This window comes from Theobroma umbraticum, unplaced genomic scaffold, assembly GCF_002168275.2.
Source record: "Theobroma umbraticum cultivar Fairchild unplaced genomic scaffold, ASM216827v3 scaffold_20.0, whole genome shotgun sequence".
Classification (NCBI taxonomy): Eukaryota; Viridiplantae; Streptophyta; class Magnoliopsida; order Malvales; family Malvaceae; genus Theobroma; species Theobroma umbraticum.
Window position 1 is genome coordinate 4,365,852 of NW_018397266.1, and position 24,236 is coordinate 4,390,087.

The 24,236-nt window shown below is 35.8% G+C and overlaps 2 protein-coding genes across 2 annotated transcripts; both read left to right on the plus strand.

Moving 5' to 3' along the window:
- Positions 1–602: 602 nt before the first annotated feature.
- LOC110423169 (lysine ketoglutarate reductase trans-splicing protein (DUF707)) lies at positions 603–6,682 on the plus strand. The gene is made up of 15 exons (XM_021437321.2): positions 603–1,143; positions 2,122–2,277; positions 2,400–2,511; positions 2,622–2,759; positions 3,785–3,889; positions 4,550–4,633; positions 4,857–4,972; positions 5,117–5,218; positions 5,319–5,432; positions 5,529–5,585; positions 5,680–5,746; positions 5,833–5,886; positions 6,053–6,127; positions 6,223–6,258; positions 6,388–6,682. Exons 2-15 carry the CDS (start codon positions 2,258–2,260, stop codon positions 6,484–6,486), a joined length of 1,179 nt encoding a protein of 392 aa, XP_021292996.1. The 5' UTR covers positions 603–1,143; positions 2,122–2,257; the 3' UTR covers positions 6,487–6,682.
- Positions 6,683–8,277: 1,595 nt separating this feature from the next.
- Positions 8,278–9,175, plus strand: LOC110423170 (RING/U-box superfamily protein). The gene has a single exon (XM_021437323.2). It carries the CDS (start codon positions 8,436–8,438, stop codon positions 8,916–8,918), a length of 483 nt encoding a protein of 160 aa, XP_021292998.1. The 5' UTR covers positions 8,278–8,435; the 3' UTR covers positions 8,919–9,175.
- The last annotated feature ends 15,061 nt before the right edge of the window (positions 9,176–24,236 follow it).

The following is a 24,236-nucleotide window of genomic DNA, read 5'->3' on the forward strand; positions in this document are numbered from 1 at the left end:
GTGGTGACATGGCACTAATCAAGTTAGATACGGCTTCAAATTTTTAAATCATCAGATCAAATTTTTTTTAGATTTTTTTATTAATGTTTTTGAGAGAAAGATGAATTGTTTTTTTTAAAAAGAGAATATATTTAAATTAAAAAATAACATGAGAGGTATTTATATCTTAAAATAATTTAATATTGAGTTTGTTTTTTTATTATTAACTTACAGTGTTAAAAATGAACGATGAAAAAAAATATTATTTTGAAATAAAAGACTCTAAAATATCTTTTTTTAAATGTTTCGAAAAAACTTTTTAAATTTTATTAACCTTTGTCTGAAACACGCTTTGATTCGCATTACAAATTTACAGCATATTCCCACCCCAGGACGATGAAAATGCAAAAACTAAAGAGCTCGCCTGCTTCTGTTTTTACTTTTTACTTTTTACCAGCTAAAGAAAAACCACATCAGAGAAAAAAAATGCGATTGTTAAATCCAAGCAGGGCAATACAAATTTTAAGACAGTTAAAAAAAGTGGTTAGCAGGAAATCTAGCTGGGGTCAAATCAAACGACATGCTCCACACAGGGTATCCGCACAAATGCAAGAAGCCCACAGCTCCCTCCCCTGTCGATTCACCCAATGAAATAAATAATAACAATAATAATATAATCCTGAATTTATTCAAAAATCAAAATAAAAGTTTTTGGTGCTTCGTCATATAAGAACTCGATTAAGAAAGAAGAAAGAAGAACTAATTTCCTAATTCAAGCTAAAAGCAAACACCGATAATAGCCTGAAGAGAAAAGACTTTTCAAATCTTTTTCTTCTTCCCAGCTTTTGTAAAATCACACGATCTTAGTGTTTTCTTATCTGAAAAAAAGGAGGATATAATTTTTTGTTTATTTTTTTTCCCGGGAAATTGAAACTCCTCCTTCAGTTTCAAGTCCTTTTTTCCTCCACGTTTCTATCGTTTTTCCCGTTAGAAAGGCGATCACGATCTTAGTTCTCTCAGAGAAAGCATAGAATCATTTGCTCAGATTTTTCAGTTCAGTTAAAGAGGCGGAGGTGATTTTCTCGTGCTTTTGGGTCATTTATAAATACACTTTCAATTTACACGAGATCTTGCTCAGTTGCTCACAATCATCCTTCTATTCAGGTACGTAAACCTTTGTAGTTTTTTTTTTTAAAGCATAGTTTTCCGTTTGTTTCCCGAGAAAATCCTCGTCCCGGCGGCAACCGATATGACCATTCAGTTATTTAAACTTCCTTGAACTAGATTTCAATATTTCAATCCTTATTTTAATATTTCAGTTTTCTGCTCCAACTTGGTTTTTTTCTTCTTTTTTTTTTGTGATAATTGCGAACTTGCTTTTTTTCTCTTCAGTCATTAGATTTTCGTGGTTGCTTAAAGTTTATTGATATTAAATTAATCAAAAAGGTGGTTGAAATTGAAAAGAAATTATAGGAATAAGAGCGGATTTTAAGCTAACTTTTAGGTGAGGTTTATGTTTTAGGTCGTTTTGTTCTGTACCTTCGAACCTAAGCAAGCACAGTTGTTGGTCGTAACTAGATATTCTCGGTAATTGCAGCTCTTTTCATTTATTGAATTCAAATATTTTAGGATTTTAGGTCTTAGTCAAAAAGACAAAAAAAGAGGCACGTGTTTACTTGATTATAGAGTAATCCAATTTATGATTTGGAATTTGTCTGCCTTTTGTGTTTGCCCGGCGGCCTTCCCTTGATCTTTTGTCAAAGGGGGTAGCACATGGTTGCTTGCTTTGTGGAGTTTGTAGTTGAGGGTTATGTGGAAGAGGTTCTTAGGTGGTACTCAGTAGCTTCTTATGGGGATTCTTGTATGTTTTACTATATATGCTTTGAAAAGGGGGTCCAAGGTGATTGTTATAGGCGAGCCTCCTTAAGGCTACTGTAGAAGGGTCTCATTAGCTTGTCTTTTGTTTGCTGCATTCTGTATGGACTGGTAAATTTGATTGAACTAGAATAGCAGCTTAGAGTTAAGTACTGTGAAGTTGCTGTTTGAATCTCAGTTGTTATTACTGTTCATCTTTGTTAATTTGTATCATCTGTAACTATTGTTTCGCTTCATGATTTTGATACAATATTTTGGTCACATCAGGTCTCTATGCTGAGGGTCTCTCTTTGTTTTATGGAGAATTGGCAACTGAATACCTGCTAAATAATTCTCAAAGGCTCTTGCAATCTGAATTGGCCATAATTTTGTTGTGAATATACAGTCAGACGATTTAAATAGAATGGGGATCTTTACACGCAGGTTTACAATTTTTGATGGCCTCTTCATTTGAAAGAATAAACTTCATATTATGTGTGTACATGTATAACGGGTTACTTAGATGTGGAAGTAATGTAATGTTTATTCCATCTTGGTGGCTGCAGTAAGGTTAGTAGAAAGCCAAATGAGAGCATGAGGCTTATTATAACAACATTTGTTGGAGTAGTGTTTGGCTTCTTGATAGGAGTATCTTTCCCAACTCTATCTTTAACGAAGGTAGAAAAGCTATTTCCCCCTTGATCTTATATTCGCCATATGCGTCTAATTCAATAATGATCTTTTTCACCTACGTAATGGAACTTCTCTGTTATGTCTGAATTTGGCAGCTGAATCTATCATCCAGCATTCTTACTAGCATTGATTTCTCATACACTCAGTACAAAAAGTCAGGCCCCTCAAATTCAACTCATGTGCCGCCTCCAATTGGTAATAATGGCAGCTCTTCTAATGTCACATCAAAGAAGGTATATCTTCAGCCCTAACCTCAGCATTTCTACAATATCCCAGGATAGAGGTTTTGCATAAGTTGACTGCGTCTTTACTAAGGCTCCTAGTGGCCGAAGTGTGTCATTGGAACCAATTATCTTAATGCTGAATTTGGCTTAAAGCTTTTTTTTTTTGGGGGGGGGGGGCAAATAATTGGGATTAAAGCTTAATATGAGTAAATCAACCGTGGAAAAATTCTCTGAAAATAACCTATTTTTTTTACAGTAGGTGTCAGGCTTATGCCTGACTTTTGCTGTGTAATATTCAATAGCCTGACTGGTCTTTTCTTGTGTTAGCTGTTTTCCAAATTTGTGTCTTTTGATGGAGGAGTGGAATTCAGTGGATAGTTTTCTTGATGTGCTTTTATTTTGTTGCACTCCGCCTTTATTTATTCATGGCTAGCTGTTTCTCTATATTATAGGCTTTAGGAATTTGTTGAAGAGAGAGTGGGAGGCTTTCCTTGGGCAAATAGGGAATTGTCTTAATGCTGCACATGCCATTCAAGCTCCTGAATGCATAGATATTTTCTATTTCCTTTTCTGCAATCCATTTCTTATATTGTCATTCATTGATTTGGGTAACTAATACTTAAACCCTATAGTTTGCATGTTAGTTCATATATTGTTCCCTTGGTTTACATTTATAATATGATTATCCATCAGGAAAACTGAATAAAACACCTAGATATGTCAAAAAGATGTTGTCCCATTCTCATTTTAGAGTAGCATGTTTTTATGCATGAAATTCTTATGTGCATCTATCATCTATAGGACCTATTATGTATGGTTAAGAGTTGTGTGTCTATTATGTGGTACTGTGATAGACCATTGCTTTATTTTATTGCTGGCATATCCAAATGTGTTATTTAAATCCATCTTTTACTATTACCATGTGCCTAAATGATGTGATTTTGTGTTTGATGATTTTGTAGGACCTATTTATAATAATATGCTACTACTCTAACCTGCTGTTTTTTGGTGCTTCCTTTGTGATTCTGATGTAGATTTGGGTCCCATCAAATCCTCGAGGTGCAGAAAGACTAGCACCAGGAATTGTTAGAGCTGAGTCAGACTTATACTTACGCAGATTGTGGGGCAAACCTAGTGAGGTATGTTTTCTAGGACCTTTTTCTATGTAATATATTTTGAACCCTGAATTTCTTGCAACTTTCTAATGCACACATATCTTTAGCTCTGGTATGTGAAGATAAATTATTTTGGTTTCAGTTGAATATATTTTATAAATAAAAAAGCAGCTTTTGGAATTGTTGGAAACATCTCTTGGTACAAAGCATCTTGTTCTTCTCGTTTCAGGGCATTTGCTAAATTATAACCGAAACAAAAGACTATATTAAATGTGTGACAGATATTGATATCAATGCCTAGGGATAAAGGGAGGGGGAATGGTAGTAATGTATCTTGGTATTTTGAGTGAGTTAACTTGGATCTTTGAAATTACTCTCTTACATCTAGCCTGCAAAGAAAGAAAAAGGAATTACAGTCAAGGGAGCAAGGATATTGTTTCTGTGGAATGAAAGAATATCTGCATCTTTGGTTTCTTCACATAAAACCTTTTTCAAGATGCGTAATACATTGCAGGATCTCAGAAAAGCAAATGTTAATGTCTGAGTGGTTGTTTGAGTTGTTAATCTGTATTAACGTAATTAAAAACCATTATAGTTTGTACCAGTCCATATATTATGTAAGAATAATACATATTGCTAGTTTTTTTTTACCCTGGTTGGGTTTGACAGTATTGGCATCTGTAGGATTTGACCAGCACGCCAAAGTATCTCGTCACATTTACGGTTGGTTATAATCAACGAAGGAATATTGATGCAGCAGTTAAAAAGGTAATATTCTCTCTTTCTCTCTATATGTATCTGCATGTGTGCATGTGTATGAATGTGTGCCTGTGTGCGCTTGAGCATTTGAACATGCATCTGTGTTCACATTGGCACAAAAGCACACACATATGCAGGCTAAGTAGGATGCTGATGTGGAATGGAGTTTTGTGCATGCTTATGAGTTTGTGGTGCACATTGCAAGTTGTGACTAAATATGTGCTTCCAACAGTTTTCAGGGAATTTTACTATCCTTCTGTTTCATTATGATGGTCGAACAACTGAATGGGATGAGTTTGAGTGGTCAAAGCAGGCAATACATGTGAGTGTTCGGAGGCAAACCAAATGGTGAGTAGTTTTATTTAGAATATACTGTAGATTAACAAAATCAAGTCCTGCTTTTGCTGGCATAATGGAATGCAATGACTGGTTATTGTTTGTGTTGCTTAAAAAGTTAAAGTTGTGACTCTCATAAAGTTTTTGTTTACCTAGGTGGTATGCCAAGCGGTTTTTGCACCCTGACATCATCGCGCCATATGACTACATATTTATCTGGGATGAAGACTTGGGGGTTGAGCATTTTAATGCAGAAGAGTGAGTGTTGGACATCACATGACTTAATAAATATACTCTGTTCTACTTTGACCAATTTCCTTTTAAAACGAAAATAACATGGTTCAATTTTTTTTTTCAGATACATTAAACTGGTGAGGAAGTATGGACTGGAGATTTCACAGCCTGGTCTGGAACCGAATAAAGGTTTAACCTGGCAAATGACAAAGAGAAGAGGTGATCGTGAAGTTCACAAGTAAGAATAATGGGGCAATTATGCCAAGAATCCTGGATTTTAGATAAATTTATTGAATGAGAAATAATTTTTTTTCATTTTCTGAATTTGGCTTAGAGAAACAGAGGAGAAACCGGGCTGGTGTAATCATCCACATCTTCCTCCTTGTGCAGCGTATGTATAGCTTTGAGCATTATCGTTTGTTATTATATCTTGGTTCTCCATAGGTTTAGTAAATATTAGTATTCTTTTTCTTTCACAAATGTAGGTTTGTTGAGATAATGGCTCCTGTGTTTTCACGAGATGCATGGAGATGCGTATGGCATATGATTCAGGTATTGAGGGTGTACTAATGTTGTTCAATTTTAACATTGCTTTCCCTGGCATACTCATATTATTGTTTTTCTTGGGCAATTTGCAGAATGACTTAGTCCACGGCTGGGGTCTTGATTTTGCCCTCAGAAAATGTGTAGAGGTTAGCACCGTGCTGCTCCTGGCTGTTGTCATCTTTCGCTGTCTTTCTTTAATCTCTGTGCTTATGTGTGTGTGTGTTCCCCCAACTCCTTACAAAAAAAATCTTTGGTCAGTGATTGGGTTACACTCAAAACTTTTTACTAAGTAGATATATGTCTTGAAAACAGCCCGCACATGAGAAGATTGGAGTTGTAGATTCTCAGTGGATTGTTCATCAATCTGTTCCCTCTCTTGGGAACCAGGTAAGCAGAAATTTTCCTCCATCTTCCCATTTCTGGTGTATTTTCTTTGTATTGTTTTATATGTGTCAGAATTCCTGAGAATTTGCTTTTGGTAGGGAGAGGCACAAAATGGGAAGGCACCATGGCAAGGGGTATGCACTATGTTAAAACTTTCCTTCCTTCCTTCCTTCCTTCCTTGCTTAAAAGAGCTTGTTAATTGTGATTTTAAGTTAATTTATATGAAAAGGGTGGCTGATATCACTATAATGAACTGGTGCCAGGTAAGGGAGAGATGCAAAAAGGAATGGACTATATTTCAAACGCGGTTTTCAAGGGCGGAAAAAGCATACTTTAAGCGGCTAAATTCAACATCTCATTAGCAGAAGAGCAACACTAGAAGCCTGACTGTATACATTCGTTATTACTATTACACCTACTTAGATTTTTTCTTCTTTTTCTTCTTCACATAAAATTTGTAGAATCCAACATTATATTTGTAACAATTATTTACTAATAATCACAACTCTTGGGTCCTCAAACCACAATAATAATAATAATAATAATAACAATTCCTCAGTTCCATTTCTCACACGAAACTTGGCCTCCATGGCCTACATTTGAAAACCCTGTTCTTTGTCTAGGGTCTTATCAAGCACAATAGTTCTTGTTTGGGAAATGATTTAAGAGTTGTGTTTGCAAGTCATAGCAATTAGCAATAAGCAGGATCCTTTTCTGTCCTCACCCCTCTTGTTCCCGTAGCCTTCTTTTTCTCTGTCACTGAATTTTCTCGTGTAGTGAAAACGTAGTTTTCTCTCCATTTCCAGAAAATGGACAATTCATGGGGTGCACGCCGTGTCCACGAGGATAAGATGTGTGGATATGAATAGGGCTCACATGGCTGTGTGATCTTTGGAAAGGGACCATGCTTTGTTTTCTAGTGTAAAACTTTTGAACAAAGTTCCGTCTTGTTCCGTTGATGATTTAACCAGCTAGAAAAAAATTATATAAAAAAAAAATTTACCCACATCTGGGAGGGGAGATTTTCTTTAAAGTTGAAAACGTGGCCTTCGATCCACGTTTTGCTTGGTGCAATAAAAAGTCTTAGCTGACAAGATGGCATACCTTATACAACCTCTAGAAACAAGTAGTCAGCATGGATTTTTAAGTTTATTAGTAATGGAGGAATTTCACTTGAGTCGTGTCTATGTGAAATTGGAATGGTATGCATGTGTTTTAAGGTCAAAAGTAAAAGCATCCATGGCCATGGGGATGGGGCATTGCTGTTACTGTATCAATGTTTCTCGTTTTTCTGTTGCCTTTGGAATAATTTCTTGGAAAGTTTGTTTCCCTCCCCTCCTCATGGCTACATTTATATGTAGAGGGTGGGCATTACTGTTATTGTCTACTATCCTCCTCATGGATATTCAGTCGGCTTCTTCTTGCTAGTCTTTGTTGGACCTATGCTTGATTTCTTTCAAATTAATAAAAAAGAAAAGGGAAAGAAGATGCAATCTATAAGAGGAAGGTAACATTTGCTTCACTTTCCATTCTTTGTTTAATTAGAATGAATGCTTAATACGTCTTAATACCACCCATCCTCTCCCTTACTACTAACAACAAGAAGACGCCTCTGCTCTCATCTCATCTCATCATCCCATTCTTTGCGTTTACCGACACAACTCCAAAAGTAGCTGACCAAAAAGTCACAAAATAAAATAAAAAATAAAAAGTGCTTTTAAAATCCCGAAGAAGAAAACCTCATCATTGAGCGGTTGACGCAAACTTACGCGGCTCCCGGGAAGCAAGAAACTTCCTGCCCCCGACCTACAAGGTATCCACCATTTGCCATGTGCTACCTTCTCATTGGCTATAACAAAGTTCACAGACACGTGGCCGCTCAGAATTTAACCTTCTCCTTCCCGACGCAACAAGTTTTTTTTAACCCTTTTTTTAATCGTTGAATGCACACATCACCAACCTTTCGCAAACCTGCACGTGTCGCCACGTGTACCTAGTGAGCCCACCCACCCCTGGTTAAGGATCGTGAACCAGGGTTAGCGTACTGGTGGTTAGCGTGAGCTCATGTATTTATCACCCCAGCCCAAGTTTGGCTTTTATGTTATGCGGAAGCAGATTGCTTCCCCTTCTTCGTTTTCTGCCTTTGTTTGTCTCCCTCACCTGGAAATTAACTCTTTCCTGTTAGCCTATCCATAAATTCAATTTCTTTCCTGAATTTTAGAAGAGAGAAAGTGAGTTTTGTTTTGGTTTTGCTTTTGTTGGGTTGTCGGAAAGAAGCATAAACAAGACATAACTAAAGGAAAACCAAGGCATGGGACTGTCAAGCTTCCCTAGTGCAGCTGAAGGGGTACTTCCAGTGCTAGTAATGAACACGGTTCTGTCAGTGGCTTTTCTGAAAAACATGTTGAGATCTTTGCTCCAAGTAGTGGGTGCAAGCGGGAGTTCTTCTTCAAGTTTAGATGATGAGTCAGATGGGTACCCAGAAGAGAATATTAAGGCAAGGGAGAGAAGGATATCAATAACCCAGTTTAAGTCTTTGTGCCACACCAGGGAGTCATCGATATGTGAGGGTTCTTCTTCTACTTCAGCAGCTGCTAGCGCTTGTTCTTGCAGTGGCAGTGGCAGTGGCAGTGGACGGGCTAACACCGTGGAGTGTTGCGTCTGTTTATGTGGGTTTGAAGCAGATGAGGAGGTGAGTGAGTTGTCTTGCAAGCATTTCTTCCACAAAGGTTGCTTGGAGAAATGGTTTGATAACAAGCATAGTACATGCCCTCTCTGTCGATCTATTCACTAGAAACGGTAGTGCTTCAGTTATTTAGAGAGGAATACTCTTGTTTTCTCACCCTCTGATTTCAGATGTACTCTTTTATCTTCTTCTTCTTCTTTTTCTCCCTTCGTAAGGTTCATTTTTGAGCAGGAACACCAGGACGTTGTGTAGTGTAACGTAACAGTCCTGGTCTTTCCCTCGCTTCTCTGTGTGTTACAGCGTATACATGTACCACAAACAGTATAAGAATAATAAAACAATGAAGGGATTGAAGAATTTTGGAACTCCCTTGTGCCTTTTTATATTGCCAGTTCACTTTAATTCCAAGTTTAGACGTGGGACAAAAATTTCGAGTATCAGTGTAGTGACCTTTTATATTTCAGAAAACGGTGTGAATAATGTAATGTATATGATATCAGATAAGATTTATTCTTTTAAAAAATGTAAAAATCTGCCGTTTTAGGGACTTCTCTAATTGTTAATGATGGGCCCGCATCTGTGCAAAGGAAACGGCCTTTTAATGTCTCTGCTGCCGAAGAAATTCAGGTCAGTTGTGAAGAATTTTTGGAAACGTGCGTGAAAGGCTGCTTCAACCAGTCAACTCTTAGTTACAGGTTCATTGTTGGAGTATATCGTTTCGAGCTATCTCTAACAAGCTTCATAATGTAGTCTTGGATATCCAATATTCTGGTTCTGTTCTTGCCGTAGATTCACAGGGAATTTCACTAGGTAGTACCTGCTGATGCGGAATCGAGTGGTTGTGCTTTCTCTAAAATTAGTTTTATATGGTGTAAAGGCTGTCTGGCTTAATAATGGGTATTGTCTTTTTCCTCTATTGGGATACTGTTGGAACTAATTGAGACAGAGGTTCGTGCATTTTTTGCATTCTAAAGGAGATGTTTACATCTTCTATGCTGTTACTGTCCCGTTTGGACCTGCCTGGCAAAATTTTGGAACCTTGCCCAAAGATCAGGCCTGGAACCCTGAAGAAGGATCCATGGCAGGCAACAGATGTAAGGTCCAAAATCATCTTAGTATTGCTAGCTTGTACAATTGGGAATTGCTTTTGTTAATTAAATAACTACATGAACATCATTTATATCCCCAGAGAGGATCCAAAAGCTGCTCAAGTGGATTGGATGAGGACACTTGGTTGGTTTCTGGATCAGCAAAATCCAGACCATTCTTAATTATCTACACCTTGAGTATTTGAAGAGTAGTTTGGGAATTTAGGAATAATTGTCCTGGATTTACAATCCTAATCTTTGTGTAAGCTTAACCATATAAAATCTGGAGTTCGTTTTGGACAGCCACGAAGATCAGCTATACACTACCAAGAAAATTTAGGGTTGGTACTCTCTAGTAATATGGTAAATTGAAAGAAAAGGGGTCTAGGTTGGTATTGAGTATATTTTCGCAAAACATAATTTAACTTCCCACAGTTTATCTGATAGATTTGGGAAACAAAAGATAAAAGGAAAAAGAACTGGCAAATCAAATGTAAGTAGTTACTTTGGGGCAGAGGAAAGTTTGGGGAGCTTTCTTTCTTTGGTAGGGGGATTTCAAGTTCTTTTCAGTAGGAATCGAGGCAATATATTTTTTTTTGTTTTGATTAAGTAAAGATTTTCATTGATCAAAACAGGGTGTCCCTGTAATTTACAAAAGAATCGAGGCAATATATAGGCTGGATCTAGAAGAAGCACATGCTTTAATTTCCCTTGGTGCTTTCAAACTCTGATTCAATAATTTATTATAGACACTAGATAATCTAATATGTAAAAGCGAGTGAGATTAAAGAAATAAACTTGTAAAGCACATATGTGACACAAATGAGATTTAAAATCTGCAAGAGGGAAGCTCTGATCATAACTATTAATGCTCTACAACCTTGTAGAGCTTATTGATTGGAAGCGCCAGGCCACTCTTCTTCTCAGTCAGTCTTCATAGACGTGGATGTACTCAGTCGTGCGAACTTCTTGTGCTCTAGCTTGATGAAGTCCTCAGCTTCTCTGTTAACATCTTCCCCAACCCGATATTTTTCAGTAGTCTTGACAAGTTGAGGATAATACTCATAATCTGTCATTTGAGTCCTCGGAGCATCAAGATTACGCTGCTTCTCATTAGGATAGTCCCACGAACCATAAGATTGATATGGCATTGGCTCTCTCGTGGTAGCATAAACCTGGTATTCATATGAGGTATCCCCCCAGGTGACCCTAGGGTGCTTGGCATGGTGCTTAGGGCTAGCGTACGACATCCTAGTCAGTTTCAGGCTCAGAAAATTGATATCAAGGTATTTGATTTGTGTCACTCGTGTTATCAGTTGCATTTTATAGCCCAATGTTGTTATCCCCAAGATGAGATCGAATCTAATTCCTTTCCTTTCGTGACCGTCATATCTAATAATATCAGCCAACTTTGTGGACTGAAGAGATTGTAATGAAGAAATGAAGAAGCAGGACAAGCATTTGCAAGTTGAGAAACAGCAAAAGCACAAGGAATTTTTAAAGCAACTTTTCGCTTTTAGTTATTCCCGGTAGGAATTATCAAAAGAAGTACCAATGATGATCACTAATCTGGCCAGAACCGAGGAAATTGCAGGCACAACTTGAGGAAGAATAATCTCTTTTGCATAAGAGAACTTTCTTATCTACCTATCTGTCACTGCACCGACCTTGGAGATCAAATTCTGAGGAGTTCTGATTCGTCTTCTCCATCATTAATGAATAGGTTTTGTAGTATAAGGAAGTTAGACGGAAGCTTTCCTGCTTGTTTAGTTGTTAGATTTTGGTTTAATAGACTGAATTTTACAAATGGTACGTAACCGGTGAAAATATGTACAGAATGTCCACTAGTTTGTTGAACATTTTCAAAGTGTATAAAAGGTGTCCACATAAAAAAGAATGCTGGTTTTGATTGCCTAACAGTAAAGGCTTCTCATATTCTTAACAACTAGAGGAGCAGCTTGGACAACATTGTATAGACAGTTATTAAAATGTTCTATTTAGGCACCTGGTACGTAGTTGCTGATTTGGAATGAGCAGTTAATAAACTTGTTGCTCTAGATGTGTGACAATAGAACAATAGGATAAGCTGCCAGGTTGTTTTAGATCGTAAATCAAGTTACAAACAATTAATTATAGGGAACAATACTGCTTAAGTAAGTTTGATGATCCCATCCACTAGATCTAGTGAGTGCTCAGCACTTTGATTTTTGTTTGTGCAAACTGCAATGAAGTGAACCTCTTCTTATTGTCCCAGAATCTGATCTTTCATATATACATTGTATTTTATTTTTACTTGTAAATATTATTGGTAAATAAAGTCTCTTTTCACAGCTAGATATTAATTTATGCCAAGTGAATAAAGCTAAGAAATGTGTAACTCGTGAGTGATGAGATTCTCATCTAATCCAAGTATCTGCTCATAAGTCCAAACAAACACATCTTAGAATTCTCTCAATAATTCAATTAGTGCAACTCTTTGCTTATAAAAAAGATTCTTGCTTATGAAAAGTGGCTTAGTTGTCACTCCTTTTTCCGTCATTTGTCCTCCAACTCATCACCTCGAGGCTTGGGTTGATCTTGGAGTTGCTCTTATGCAGGTAATACCTCCTGTACTTCTTCTTTCTCCATTTCCACCTGAAGACATGATGGCGATTGATTCGGTGGCTCCTAAAGTATAAGGTTAAGAAAAGATGTTTCCTTAGAGCTTGTGTCCCATCATAAGAAATACACAAATTTTCCATCTTCACGTGCATAGGAAGTTACCCCATTAGACATCTTTTCCTAACTTATTTCCCTATTTGTAGAAATGTTTCCTTTTCTCCTCTTCCCACCTCATTTTTTCTTCTTGTCACTATTCTTAGCCTTATTCCCAACATACTCTTCACATAGCAGAAGTGGAACACCCACAAATCTAGCAATGGTTGTTTCCCCAACTTTTGTTGGATCCACAAATAAAGAAACCTCTATATAACCCACCTCATGTCATTTACATGTTGTTTTAGTAGTTGGAATGAAAATCTCCTTCCTGTTCCAATGTCCGTTAATACATTGATGGCGTGAAGAAGGAATAAATTTGTGCATGTGCAAGAATAACCTTCCAATTAGAGCATGATAAGTTTCATTTGCGTCAATAACATGGAAACATGCTTGATCCTTAATCGGCTCTATCTTGAAGTTCACCATCACTTGACCCAAAGTCATGATCTCTTTGTTATCAAAATAAGTGATAATCATAGGACGGCATAAACTCTTTAAATCTATGTTTATAGCCTTCGTGGTTTGAGGTATGAGATTCACTGAGGAACCATCACCAATGAATGTCGTCTTAATAGGATATCCATTGATAGTGCTTTTCACGTAGAGGGGCTTATTATGATAAGGATGGGGTGTACATATGTCTGTTTCTATAAACACAATAGCATTCTGATATGCGCCAACCATCTTCCTCATAAGTTGTCCTACTAAGTTACACTCACCATACTGTTTTCTAGCTATCTAAACTAGTGATTTAGCCATTTCTTTCCTTGCTTTTTCTAAAAACCCAAGTTGGTTAAAGAAATGCCTAAAGTTAGGTGTCTTCATGAGTGAGTTACCAATCGAAGAAGTAACCACAATATCTTCACTTGCATTATTAAACTGAGTGTTTGAAAAAAAAAGGTCATCATGGTGAGAGTAAATTATTACGCTTACTTGCCCTTAAAGATTTAAATGAGCGATAAAACGGTTATTTGGACTCTATTATTTCTAATCAATACCTTTCCTGTTTGCACTCATCAATGGAACATTCTTCGAAGATTTCTGCATTCAGCAAATGAATGACCAACTGCTCAATGAAAATAACAGTACCTTAGGTTGACTTTTTCTTCTACTGTTGGTGGTTATGGAATGTAAGGTATATTTATCTATCCATCTTTAAACCATTTTTAGAGAAGAGCCCTCACTCTATCTAGAGGTATTGAGAATGATGGAGAAAAGTCATTCTCCTTATCTGGTTTTTTTTTTTGGACATTCTTTCTAAGTCGCAAATTTGCTCGAATACCTTTTTTTTCTCTACCTCCTCATTGGATGGCATTCATCATTGGGGTATTCCTTTTACTTAAGCGAGTGAGTCCCTTTTGTCTAAGAACCATATTATTGGTCCTTCGTAGCTTCCACCAAGTAGGAGAGGTAGATTCTTCAAGTGTAGCTTATACTCATCAAATATCCCCTGAATGTACATCTTTACCAACTCCTTCTCATCATCAAATTCTTGCATGTCCAACACCCTCTCTCTAAAGCGTTAGATGTACTTCATGAGATCCTTCTTAGACTTTTATAATTCTCATTCAAGATTAACAAGAGTAACTTTCTCTTGAATAGAGAAGAACTTTTCCTCAAACATCGTACACATTTGATTTCAAGACTGAATAGAACCAAGGGTGAGGTTAACATACCAATATAAACCTTTTAATTGAGAGACTTGGAGAATTCTTTTAACTTCGAGTCATCATCCAATCTAACAACAACAAGAGTCTCCACAAATTTCGTGACATGTTCTCATTCATTTCCAATCTTTTCATTGAATCATTTAAACTTGGGGCTAGTATAGTCCTTAGGGTATGGTTTTACATCTACATTGGCCGAGTAAAGTAACTTAAGATCAAACTTAGAAAAATTCAAGCTTTTGTTCTTCTAATTTAACAGCTTATAGAGTTCTTCCATTGTCACAAATCCTTGTGCAAGAGTAGGTGGGATTACCACAATAGAGGTAGTTACTAGTGTAAATACAGTAATAGAGTTGGTTGGTTTATGGTTTGCAACAACAACTACATCAACTACACTTTCTCCATTTCCTCTATTCCCCTCAGCGTTTGTAACTAAAGGAGTTACTGTGTCAGGTGTATTTCATTAAGGTGCAAAGGTTGGGTTTGAAAAGTACTAGTAGTAGAGGATGCAAGTTAGGATATAGTCTCCATCATTCACCTATTATTATCCTTTAATGTTTGCATCCTATCTTGAGAAGCTTGGATCATTCTCATCAGATCCTGAATGTAAAATGGAACAAGTGCATCTTGGTTGCTAGTAGAACTTTTCATCTTTTTCAATAACATTAAGTTATAGTATTAAGAGTTTTACTTAATGCAATCATTTTTTCTAGTGGAGTCGTCAAAATATAAAGGGCTTATGATAGGGAAGGAAGCGTTGCAAACAAGTAAAGGACGTATCAGAAGTGACGAAGAAAAAGATCAAAACAACTCTTAAAATACTGAGTGTCGTGACAGAAGGAAGAGAATAAGAAACGAGTGAGTAGAGAATTAGAAAGTAGAAAAGAATTAGATAAAAAAGTTAGATAAACAAGCTTTGAGAGAAACAAGGTTGTTTTGAAAAGCACCCCAAATGAATTGTGAAGGCTCTATATATAGTGTTAAAAATGATAGTTACTCAAGAAAGGACTTTAATGCACATAATGAATAATGGCTTTAATATTGGGTGACTATTACTGAGTTTTTAATGTTAAGTAATAGTTAAAAATCTATTATGTAATTATTAAAGTAATGGACTTTATAATTTTTAATAATATAATGAAATCTGTTTTTGCATAAAGAGTAAAAGGAAGAGGTACATAGGAAAAGTTATACAAGAACAACTTAAAGGAAAAATGTGTACGTGAACAAGTATAAGAGAATAAGGTAAAAGGGACAAACACTTGTACTTCAAGAAAAGGTTAAAAGAATACCTCTTAACTACCTTCATATCTAAGCCACTAAAGTAAACTCTCCATAAAATTCCAAAATGAAAGTAACTAGTGAACCCTGCCACTTATTCTAGGTTGTTATTGTTAGATATATAGTATCTCATAATGTTTCAATATCTCACATTGTCTAGGTACAAAAGATGTTAGTACCTTATATAAATAAACTCATTATGAGCTTATTGGAAGCAAGAAAAGAAAGTGCGCTTACGTGCATACGAGATTAGGCCAAGCCTTGAAAAAATGTAGATTTTCCCACTATGCATGAGTATACATGTGGGCTAGGCCTAAAGTGAAATTTTGTACCTTAGTTGTCAACTTTATTTTTTACCTTACCTTTGACTCAATCTTTCCAAACTGTTGTATCTTTACATATTTTGATTTTTTCTTGATTGTTTCCAATGTTACTTCTGGATTCTCCTTTATCCTCTACCTATAAATACCAGCCTTCACCTCAGTTTTCACATCTTCTCAATTTTTTGCATTTCTCTTATTTACTTTCCTCATTTTTATGTTTTGTTGGGTTTTTTCTTGTTTTTGATTTTTCTGTTACTCTTGATATCTCTGATAGTTTGTGCAAATTAATCAAGAAAAGTCTATTAAATCTTAAGGGATAATCGTTGCAATCTATAGTTCTTTTGCATTGAGTTTCATACTCCGAAAAGGTGAAAATTATTCTTAAATACAATGTATCACGACTCAGACTAGTTTTTTGTTGTTGTTTGCTTCATTATTTTGCTAACAACTTTCACTTCCATCCATGTGAAATAGTTATTTTATGCGAAGTAGTTGTTCTATTTATATTAGTTGTTCTACATAAAGTAATGCTCCACTTATTCTAGTTGTTTCATGTGAAGTAATACTTCACTTGTTTTAATTATTTTATGTGAAGTAGTGCTTCATTTGTATTAGTTGTTCTCATTATTCTTTACAAAATATTATGCTATATAATAATTTTTTTGAGAATAGATATTAACCAAAATCAATTATCTCCAAAAACCTTCAAGAAAGTGGGAGAAGATATGTTCTTCAAACTTTTTCTAAAATCATTTTGATTCATCCTAGTTGCACTAATCTGTAGAATGATGACCATCCTTTCTACTGTAACTGTGAATTACTTTGACTAGTCCCTGACTCCCAAAGTGATATGAATTAAATAAAAATTTGAACATCAATTCCATTCCCTTTTGGCCTTTTCCTTTTCTTTTCATGCCTTTTTTTCTCTAGGGTAAATGAAGGAAGTTCCCATTTAGTCATTGATTCACCTTTCCCAATTAGAGAATTTTGATTTGTAGATATTAACATTTCTATTTATTTATAGATAGCATTTTGGTAAACATCTGATGCATAATTAAGCAAAAGTTTAAGGACATAAGCATCAAATTACAATACTTAAAAGTAAAAACATAAGGAATGACACTTGCACACTACTAAAAGTAGAAACATAAAGTGCCAAGGATCGCACAAGATATCCCTCTTTAGACTTATAGCCCCTTAGACACCCACTCAATACTTTGGCAACCATTTCCTTCCAGGTTAAAGCTATCACAGTAGCTTTGGCAGTAGTGATTATCTTCACCAATTACTATACTCATATCTTATTACTTTAAACCTAATGGTTGTTTGAGCTTGTTGCATACTATTAAAACTTTCATATTCAGAGCTTGAAATCAAGTTGGGATACTTACCACCAGTTAAGGCCACATGACCAACATTGGTGACATGGGCACCATTAAAACATCCATATGTCTCAAGGTTAACAATCTCATGTTGTGGGTGCATATTTTCTATGTGCCAAGCATTTTGGTGCACATTTTGGGCATGCTAGGCATCTTGATGCATAGCATAGTTCCTATGGAACATCATTTGGCTTGTGGATAGTTGAGGAGATTCCATAATTGGCATGCTTGAGAGAGGATGCTGATATCCATTTTGCCAGCTTTCCTAGTGCATGGAATAGCTCTGCTGGCCAAATCTATAGCTGAGTTGTAAACTGCCTCGCATGGTTTCTTGATATTTAGAAGAGATCTGTGTAATGTTCAGCTTATGTGTTTCTTTGTGGTTTTATGCTATATATAGTTATTTTTGTGGATGGATAAGATAACATCTCATGCCTATATTTCACCAATGTGGATTCTATACTTTACTGACCAAATTAAGCAAAGTAATGAGTTATGAAATAGATATGAAAAGTTCTGGATTGATTCCTATATTGATTAAAAAAAGCCATTAAAAAAAAGCTAGTATATGTTTCACTTGTTGTCAAGGTTCTCTTTTCACCAACAAGTTTGAAACGGATTACAGAATAATTTTCAACTATCAAATTTCTAGATGTTTTAAAGCTGAAAGTAACAAGGTAATTTCATACATGATTTTGACACACTTAAATGGTATGAATCACCCTAGTTACATCCTAAGCTTAGACATATATATTTGACTTGTTCCTCTCAACTGATACTATTTTTAACATATTAATTCGTAGTTTTGAACCTCCACATAGCACTAAAAAATTAACTCTCACAAGAGCCGTAAAATTGGCCAATGTAAGCATAGTCCCTCATTTTTATATGCTTGGGTAAATTGCTATTCAAGAAATAATTAGGTTTATCCAAACAAGTAGAATCCTCTTTATTAATAAAGTAAAGAATAGTCCCTAATTGTATCTGTTATCATAGCTTGAATAACTTTGCTAGTAATAGTTTTGCATTGCATGGGTGGAGGCAGATGCTATGCTTAGGTATTCCAATTCCATCATCTTCTTCAGATGTGATCAGCAATGATATAAATGGAGCATTTTGCCCGGGCAACTTTAGTGCCACCACCATTGTCTTTCAAGTTGTTTAGATTAGGAAAACTTGATAAGGATAAGGACATCAATGATACCACTTGGCTTACCTCAATGTGCCTTTTGCCATATGTGTTTACTTTTGCTTAAGCTAATCAAAACCTTTATGCTTTAGTGACCTTGAAGACTTGACTCTTTTAACTTTCAAAGTTTCAAGCCTTTCAAATAGAAAAATAAATAATAATAATTTTTTTAAAAAAAGGCAAAAAAAGTCTTTGATAACCTTTCTTGCTGTATTAAGAGAAGGGTTCTTTAAAGCAATATTAAACTACAAAAAGGAAAAAAAAACAAATTGCTATGCCAGAAACGTTTATGATTAATATGAACAAAATCAACATGGCATCCATCACTAGGACAAGGTACAAAGCATTACTATTTGAGTTGGATATCAACAAGGAATCACACAGAAATAAGCTATAAAGGAGAAACACTAGAAATTAGGGGTGTTGAGGTAGACCACTCACCTAACGGTATATGTTATCAACAAATAGTATACTACTAAGTTACTGTTCTATCAAAGAATTGTTATAAAATAAAGTGTGTTAAAGACTTTTTAAATGGTGGTGAAGAGTGAAGACTACACTCTATGGAGCTACTCTTCAAATCCAAATTGTTGAAGTTGAGGTCAAGCTCAGAAAGATGTTGGCAGTTAATCAGCCATGTTAGCTATTACTCTAATGTACTTTTCATTATTCATGTATGTAAAGTTCATGGGTGGTAGTTATTTCTAGTTTGTGAGTCTGAACCATGAACTAACAAGTAAGTTCAATTTTAATTTTTGTCTTCTTCTTGTATTAATGTTGTGTTGGAATTATGAATGATAGTTTGAGTTAGCGTTCTTTCTTTTGCAGACAACTTTTATTTTTTTGCTTGCTGGTAGTTCCCTGTTTTCTCATCAAGTTTCAACATGGTATCAAAGCATCAAGGATCTTAAAAGACCATTGTGGAACAAACAATATCATTCTTTGTTTTTCTTCCTCAAATAGTCCCTGTTTATCATCCTTTTTTTCTTCTTATCTAAAAAATCTCACTTGAAAATCTCATTGTCTTTGCTATGGCATCATTTAGCTTTAATGCAACAACACCTTGTATATTCATAGGAGAAAATTATGCTCTATGAGCTGTGAAGTTGAAAGCCTATTTTAGAGCTTTTGATTTATAAGAGATTATGGAGGTGGGAGGTGATCCTCCGATGATGAGACATGTTAATCCCGCAATTGCTCAACTTAAACAGCATAGTGAGGAGGTAGCAAGGAAATATAAAACACTCTTTTATATTTAACCTACTATATCGGATGCCATTTTCACAAGAATTATGACTTGTGATAACCCAGAAAAAGCTTGAGATCAATTGAAAAATGAGTTTTGTAGGAGTGAAATGACTTGGCAAACGCAAGCTCTCAATTTGCACAGAGAATTCGAGATCCTTAGAATGAAAAAGGATGAGACAATGAAGCTTGTTAACCAATTAAGGTTGCTAGAAGAGAATCTATCTGAAAGGAGGATTGTGCACAAAGTCTTCGTTATTCTTCTAGAAAAGTTTGAGGCCAAGATTTCATCACTAGAAGACTCAAAGAACCTATCTCAACTCACGATTATAGAACTAGTGAACACCCTTTAAGCTTAAGAACAAAGACGCTTCATTTGAAATGATGGACAAAGTGGAAGGTGCCCTGATGGTAAAAAGCCATGGCAAAGCAGTAAGTAATTGTCAAAGAAGATATGACCATGACAGAAAAGAGAAAGATAGAAAAAACAATGATGAAAAACAAGGAAAAGGTAAAGCCAAATTCCAACCGTGTTCATATTGCAAGAAACGTAACCATTTAGAAAAATTTTATTAGTTTTGCCCCAATGTCAACTGTAGATACTGTAATTAAATGGGACATGTTGAGAAAGTTTGTAAGGCTAAGGCGAATTAAAATGAAGAAAAGGTTGTTGTAGTGGAAGAGAAAGAAAGTTGTGATAAAGCTCTGTTTATATTAAGATAACAAAGAAACACAGAAGGAATGATGTTTGGTTGATAGATAGTAGTTATTAGAATCATATAACTGGTGATACAGACTTTTTCATTGTGCTTGACAGTAGCTTTCGTTCAACGGCTGAGATAGAAAATGGTGATTTCATATAAATTGTTGGGAAAGGAATCGTAGGCGTTCAAACAACTTTAGGTATCAAAATAATCTCCAATGTTTTTTTTATTTTATTGAAGTGAGCCAAAACTTATTAAGTGTTGGACAATTGCTTGATGATAAGTACTTACTATGGTTTAAAGATAAGTCATGCACAATTTATGATCTGGCTGGTATTGAAATAACTACTGTTGCTATGAAAAATAAATGTTTTCCTATCCACTTTATCAAAAATGAGTTTATTGTTTATCAGTGTTGTGCAAATGATGCAATACTTTGGCGTAAGTGACGAGGACATATCCATTATGGGTCTTTAAAGCTAATGGCGTCAAATAATCTAGTTGATGGATTACCTTTTATTGCAGCTATTGATCATGTTTGTAAAATCTATCAATTTGGTAAGCATGATAGAAACTCATTTCCTAAAAGCAATGATTGGAGAGTCAAGACGAGACTTCAACTTATTCACTTTGATGTTTGAGGGCCCATAAGAACTCCGTTACTAAATGAGAGCTTACATTATCTGATATTTATTGATAATTTAACCAGATTTTGTTGGGTTTATTTCATGAAGGAGAAATCTGAGGTGTTTGCCAAATTTATTAGATTTAAAGCCTTGGTGGAAAATGCAATAGATTTGATAGTGAAGATATTAAGAACAAATAATAGTCAAGAGTTCTACTCCAAGGAATTTGAAGATTTTCTGACTCGTTATGGTATTAAACATCACAGAACAGTGTCATATTCACCCTTAACAAAATGGGTTAGTTAGAGGAAGAATAAGACACTTATAGAGATGGCATGTGGCTTGTTGCTTGGGAAAGATATTCCAATTAAATTTTGGGCAAAGGTAGTAAATGTTGCAGTGAATTTGTTGAACTTTCTACAAACCAAGGCCTTAGATTCAATGAGTTCGTATGAAGCGTAGCACGAAGCACACTTACGTGTATTTGGTTCCATTGGCTAAACTAAAGTCCCTGATGGAAAAAGGAAGTTTGATTCAAATTCACAAGTTGCTATCCATTTGGGATTTAGAGACATTTCAAAGGGCTGCAAATTATTCAATGTCCATACAAACAAAATGTTTATCAGTCATGATGTCAAATTTGATGAGGACCATAAATGGAATTGAGAGAAAGGCATTGTTGAAAGCTCAAGAAACTTCCATATCATTGTTGATGTATTACCACAGAATTTTAGTGATGATGAAGACATTGAAGACGAGAATCTTGCTGTGAGAGGTACCAAGTCACTCTAGGACATTTATAAGAGGTGCAGTTTGGTTATCATGGAGCCAAACTCAATCATAGAAGCTTTTGAAGACGAGAGATGGTTATAGGCAATGCGTGATGAGATTGAGATGATTAATAAGAACCAAACTTGGCATCTTGTAGACAAACCAGCAAACCAAAAAGCGATAGGGGTCAAGTGGGTCTTCAAGACTAAACTTAATGTAGATGGAACAAGCCACAAATACAAGGCACATCTAGTAGCTAAAGGGTAAGCTCAAGAATATGGGGTGGATTTTTTTGAGATGTTTGCACCAGTGGCTAAACATGATACCATTCGACTTTTAACGGCCTTAGCTGCCAAAGAAAGTTGGAAGATCTGGCACTTAGATGTGAAATCTGCATTCTTGAATGGCTTCATAACAGAAGATGTTTACACTAAACAACCTAAAGGTTTTGTAGAAAAAGGAAGTGAGAACAAAGTTTGCAAACTTGTTAAAGCATTGTATGGTCTTAAGCAAGCACTAAGGGCCTGGCATGAATGAATTGATAGTTATTTAAGGAGTAAAGGATTCAGTTGAAGTATAAATGAGCTGACTTTGTATGTGTTGAGCACAAATGGCTTTATGAATTTGTTGGTCTCATTGTACGTTGATGACTTATTGGTTACTGGTCCAGATAGTTATGGTATGGATGACTTTAAAGTGAAGATGAAGCAGGAGTTTGAAATGACAGATCTTGGTGAGATGACTTTTTTCTTGGAGATGGAGTTCATTCAAAAACCAGGTTATATTGCCATTCATCGGACCACATATGCTAAAGAGCTTCTTAAATGATTTAAAATGGAATCATGCAAAGCTGTTGACACTCCAATTGTTATGGGAAACAAATTATGCGAAGAATATGGAAGTTCTCAAGCTGATACTTCAATTTACAAGAGCCTAGTTGGATGTCTTTTATATCTGGCAGCTACAAGACCAAATATCATGCATGCAGCTAGTGTTTTATCTCGGTTCATGCAAAACCCATCTAAACTTCATCTCATTGCAGCCAAATGGGTGCTTAGGTACATCAAGGGAACTTATGATTATGGTCTCAAATATTTCAAGAATGAAAGCAAGGAAACTTGGTTATTGCGATGGTGATTGGACCAGTAGTCTAAAGGACTTTCGAAGCACCACTGGATATTGTTTTTCCCACGGTAGTGCTGTTTTTACATGGAGCTGCAAGAAACCAGAGGTTGTTGCACACTTCTCGACAGAAGTCAAGTATACTGTTGTAGCTTCAGCTGCAAATCATGCAGTTTGGCTAAAAAAGATGCTTTATGATCTTGGTTTCGGGCAACATGGAGGAATTAAGCTTTTGATTGACAACCAATTTGCACTTGCGATTGCCAAAAATCCTGTTTATCATGGTTGTACTAAGCCTCCAACAGTTAAATACCATGCTATGCGGGATGCAATCAAAGAAGGTGAAATCTAAATGGAACATTGCTTCTCAAAGGATCAGCTGGCAGATATCCTGACAAAGGGATTAAACAAAGATCAGTTTGTGGCACTGAGAGATAGATTGGGAGTTACCAAGCTCAACCTCAAGGAGGTGTGTTGAAGTTGAGGTTAAGCTTGGAGAGGTGCTGACAGTGAATTTACTTTTGTTTTGTGGCCATGTTAGCCGCTACTCTTAGGCAGTTTTCTTCATTCATGCATGTGAAGTTCATGGACAGTAGTTATTTCTAGTTTGTGAGTTTGTACCATGAACTGACAGTGAAGTTCAGTTTTAATTTTTCTCTTCATGTATTAATGCTGTGTTGGAATTATGAATGATAGTTCGAGTTAGTCTTTTTTCTTCTGCAGAGAGCTTTTATTTTTCTGCTTGCTGCTAGTTCTCTGTTTTATTGTCAAGTTTCAACAAGGATTTTAACCTTAATTTAGCATATAAGATTGTCGGATGATTGGACCCTTTCTCTTCTTCTGGTTTAAATTGGAATATTATCTGGAAATCTCATTGTCATACTTGTATTAAACAATTTTTGTGGACTGCCACGCATTATGAACTTCCAATAAAATCTTTCCTTTCTCACAGGAATATCATCCCATTCTTGCTGTGAGGCATCAGTGCTACACCCTTTTGCTCTGTAGCTTTGAAATGTTTAGACATTGCCTTAAAACTACTCTAGGTGACTCCTTTTGTTTGGCTACTCGGATTCTATCCACTCTCTTTTGAGCTTGATTTTGTTAGCAAGGTATTCGAGTGATACTTGTACAAGCTTCTGAATCTATTGAGGATGCAGATGCTGGCGATCAACCTCTTGTTTCCCTTATTACTAATTGCAGGCCCTAGATAGCAAGTTTCCTTCAAGCCAAGTTCCCTCATTGTCAGGGAGAGGCGAAAATAGCAGCTG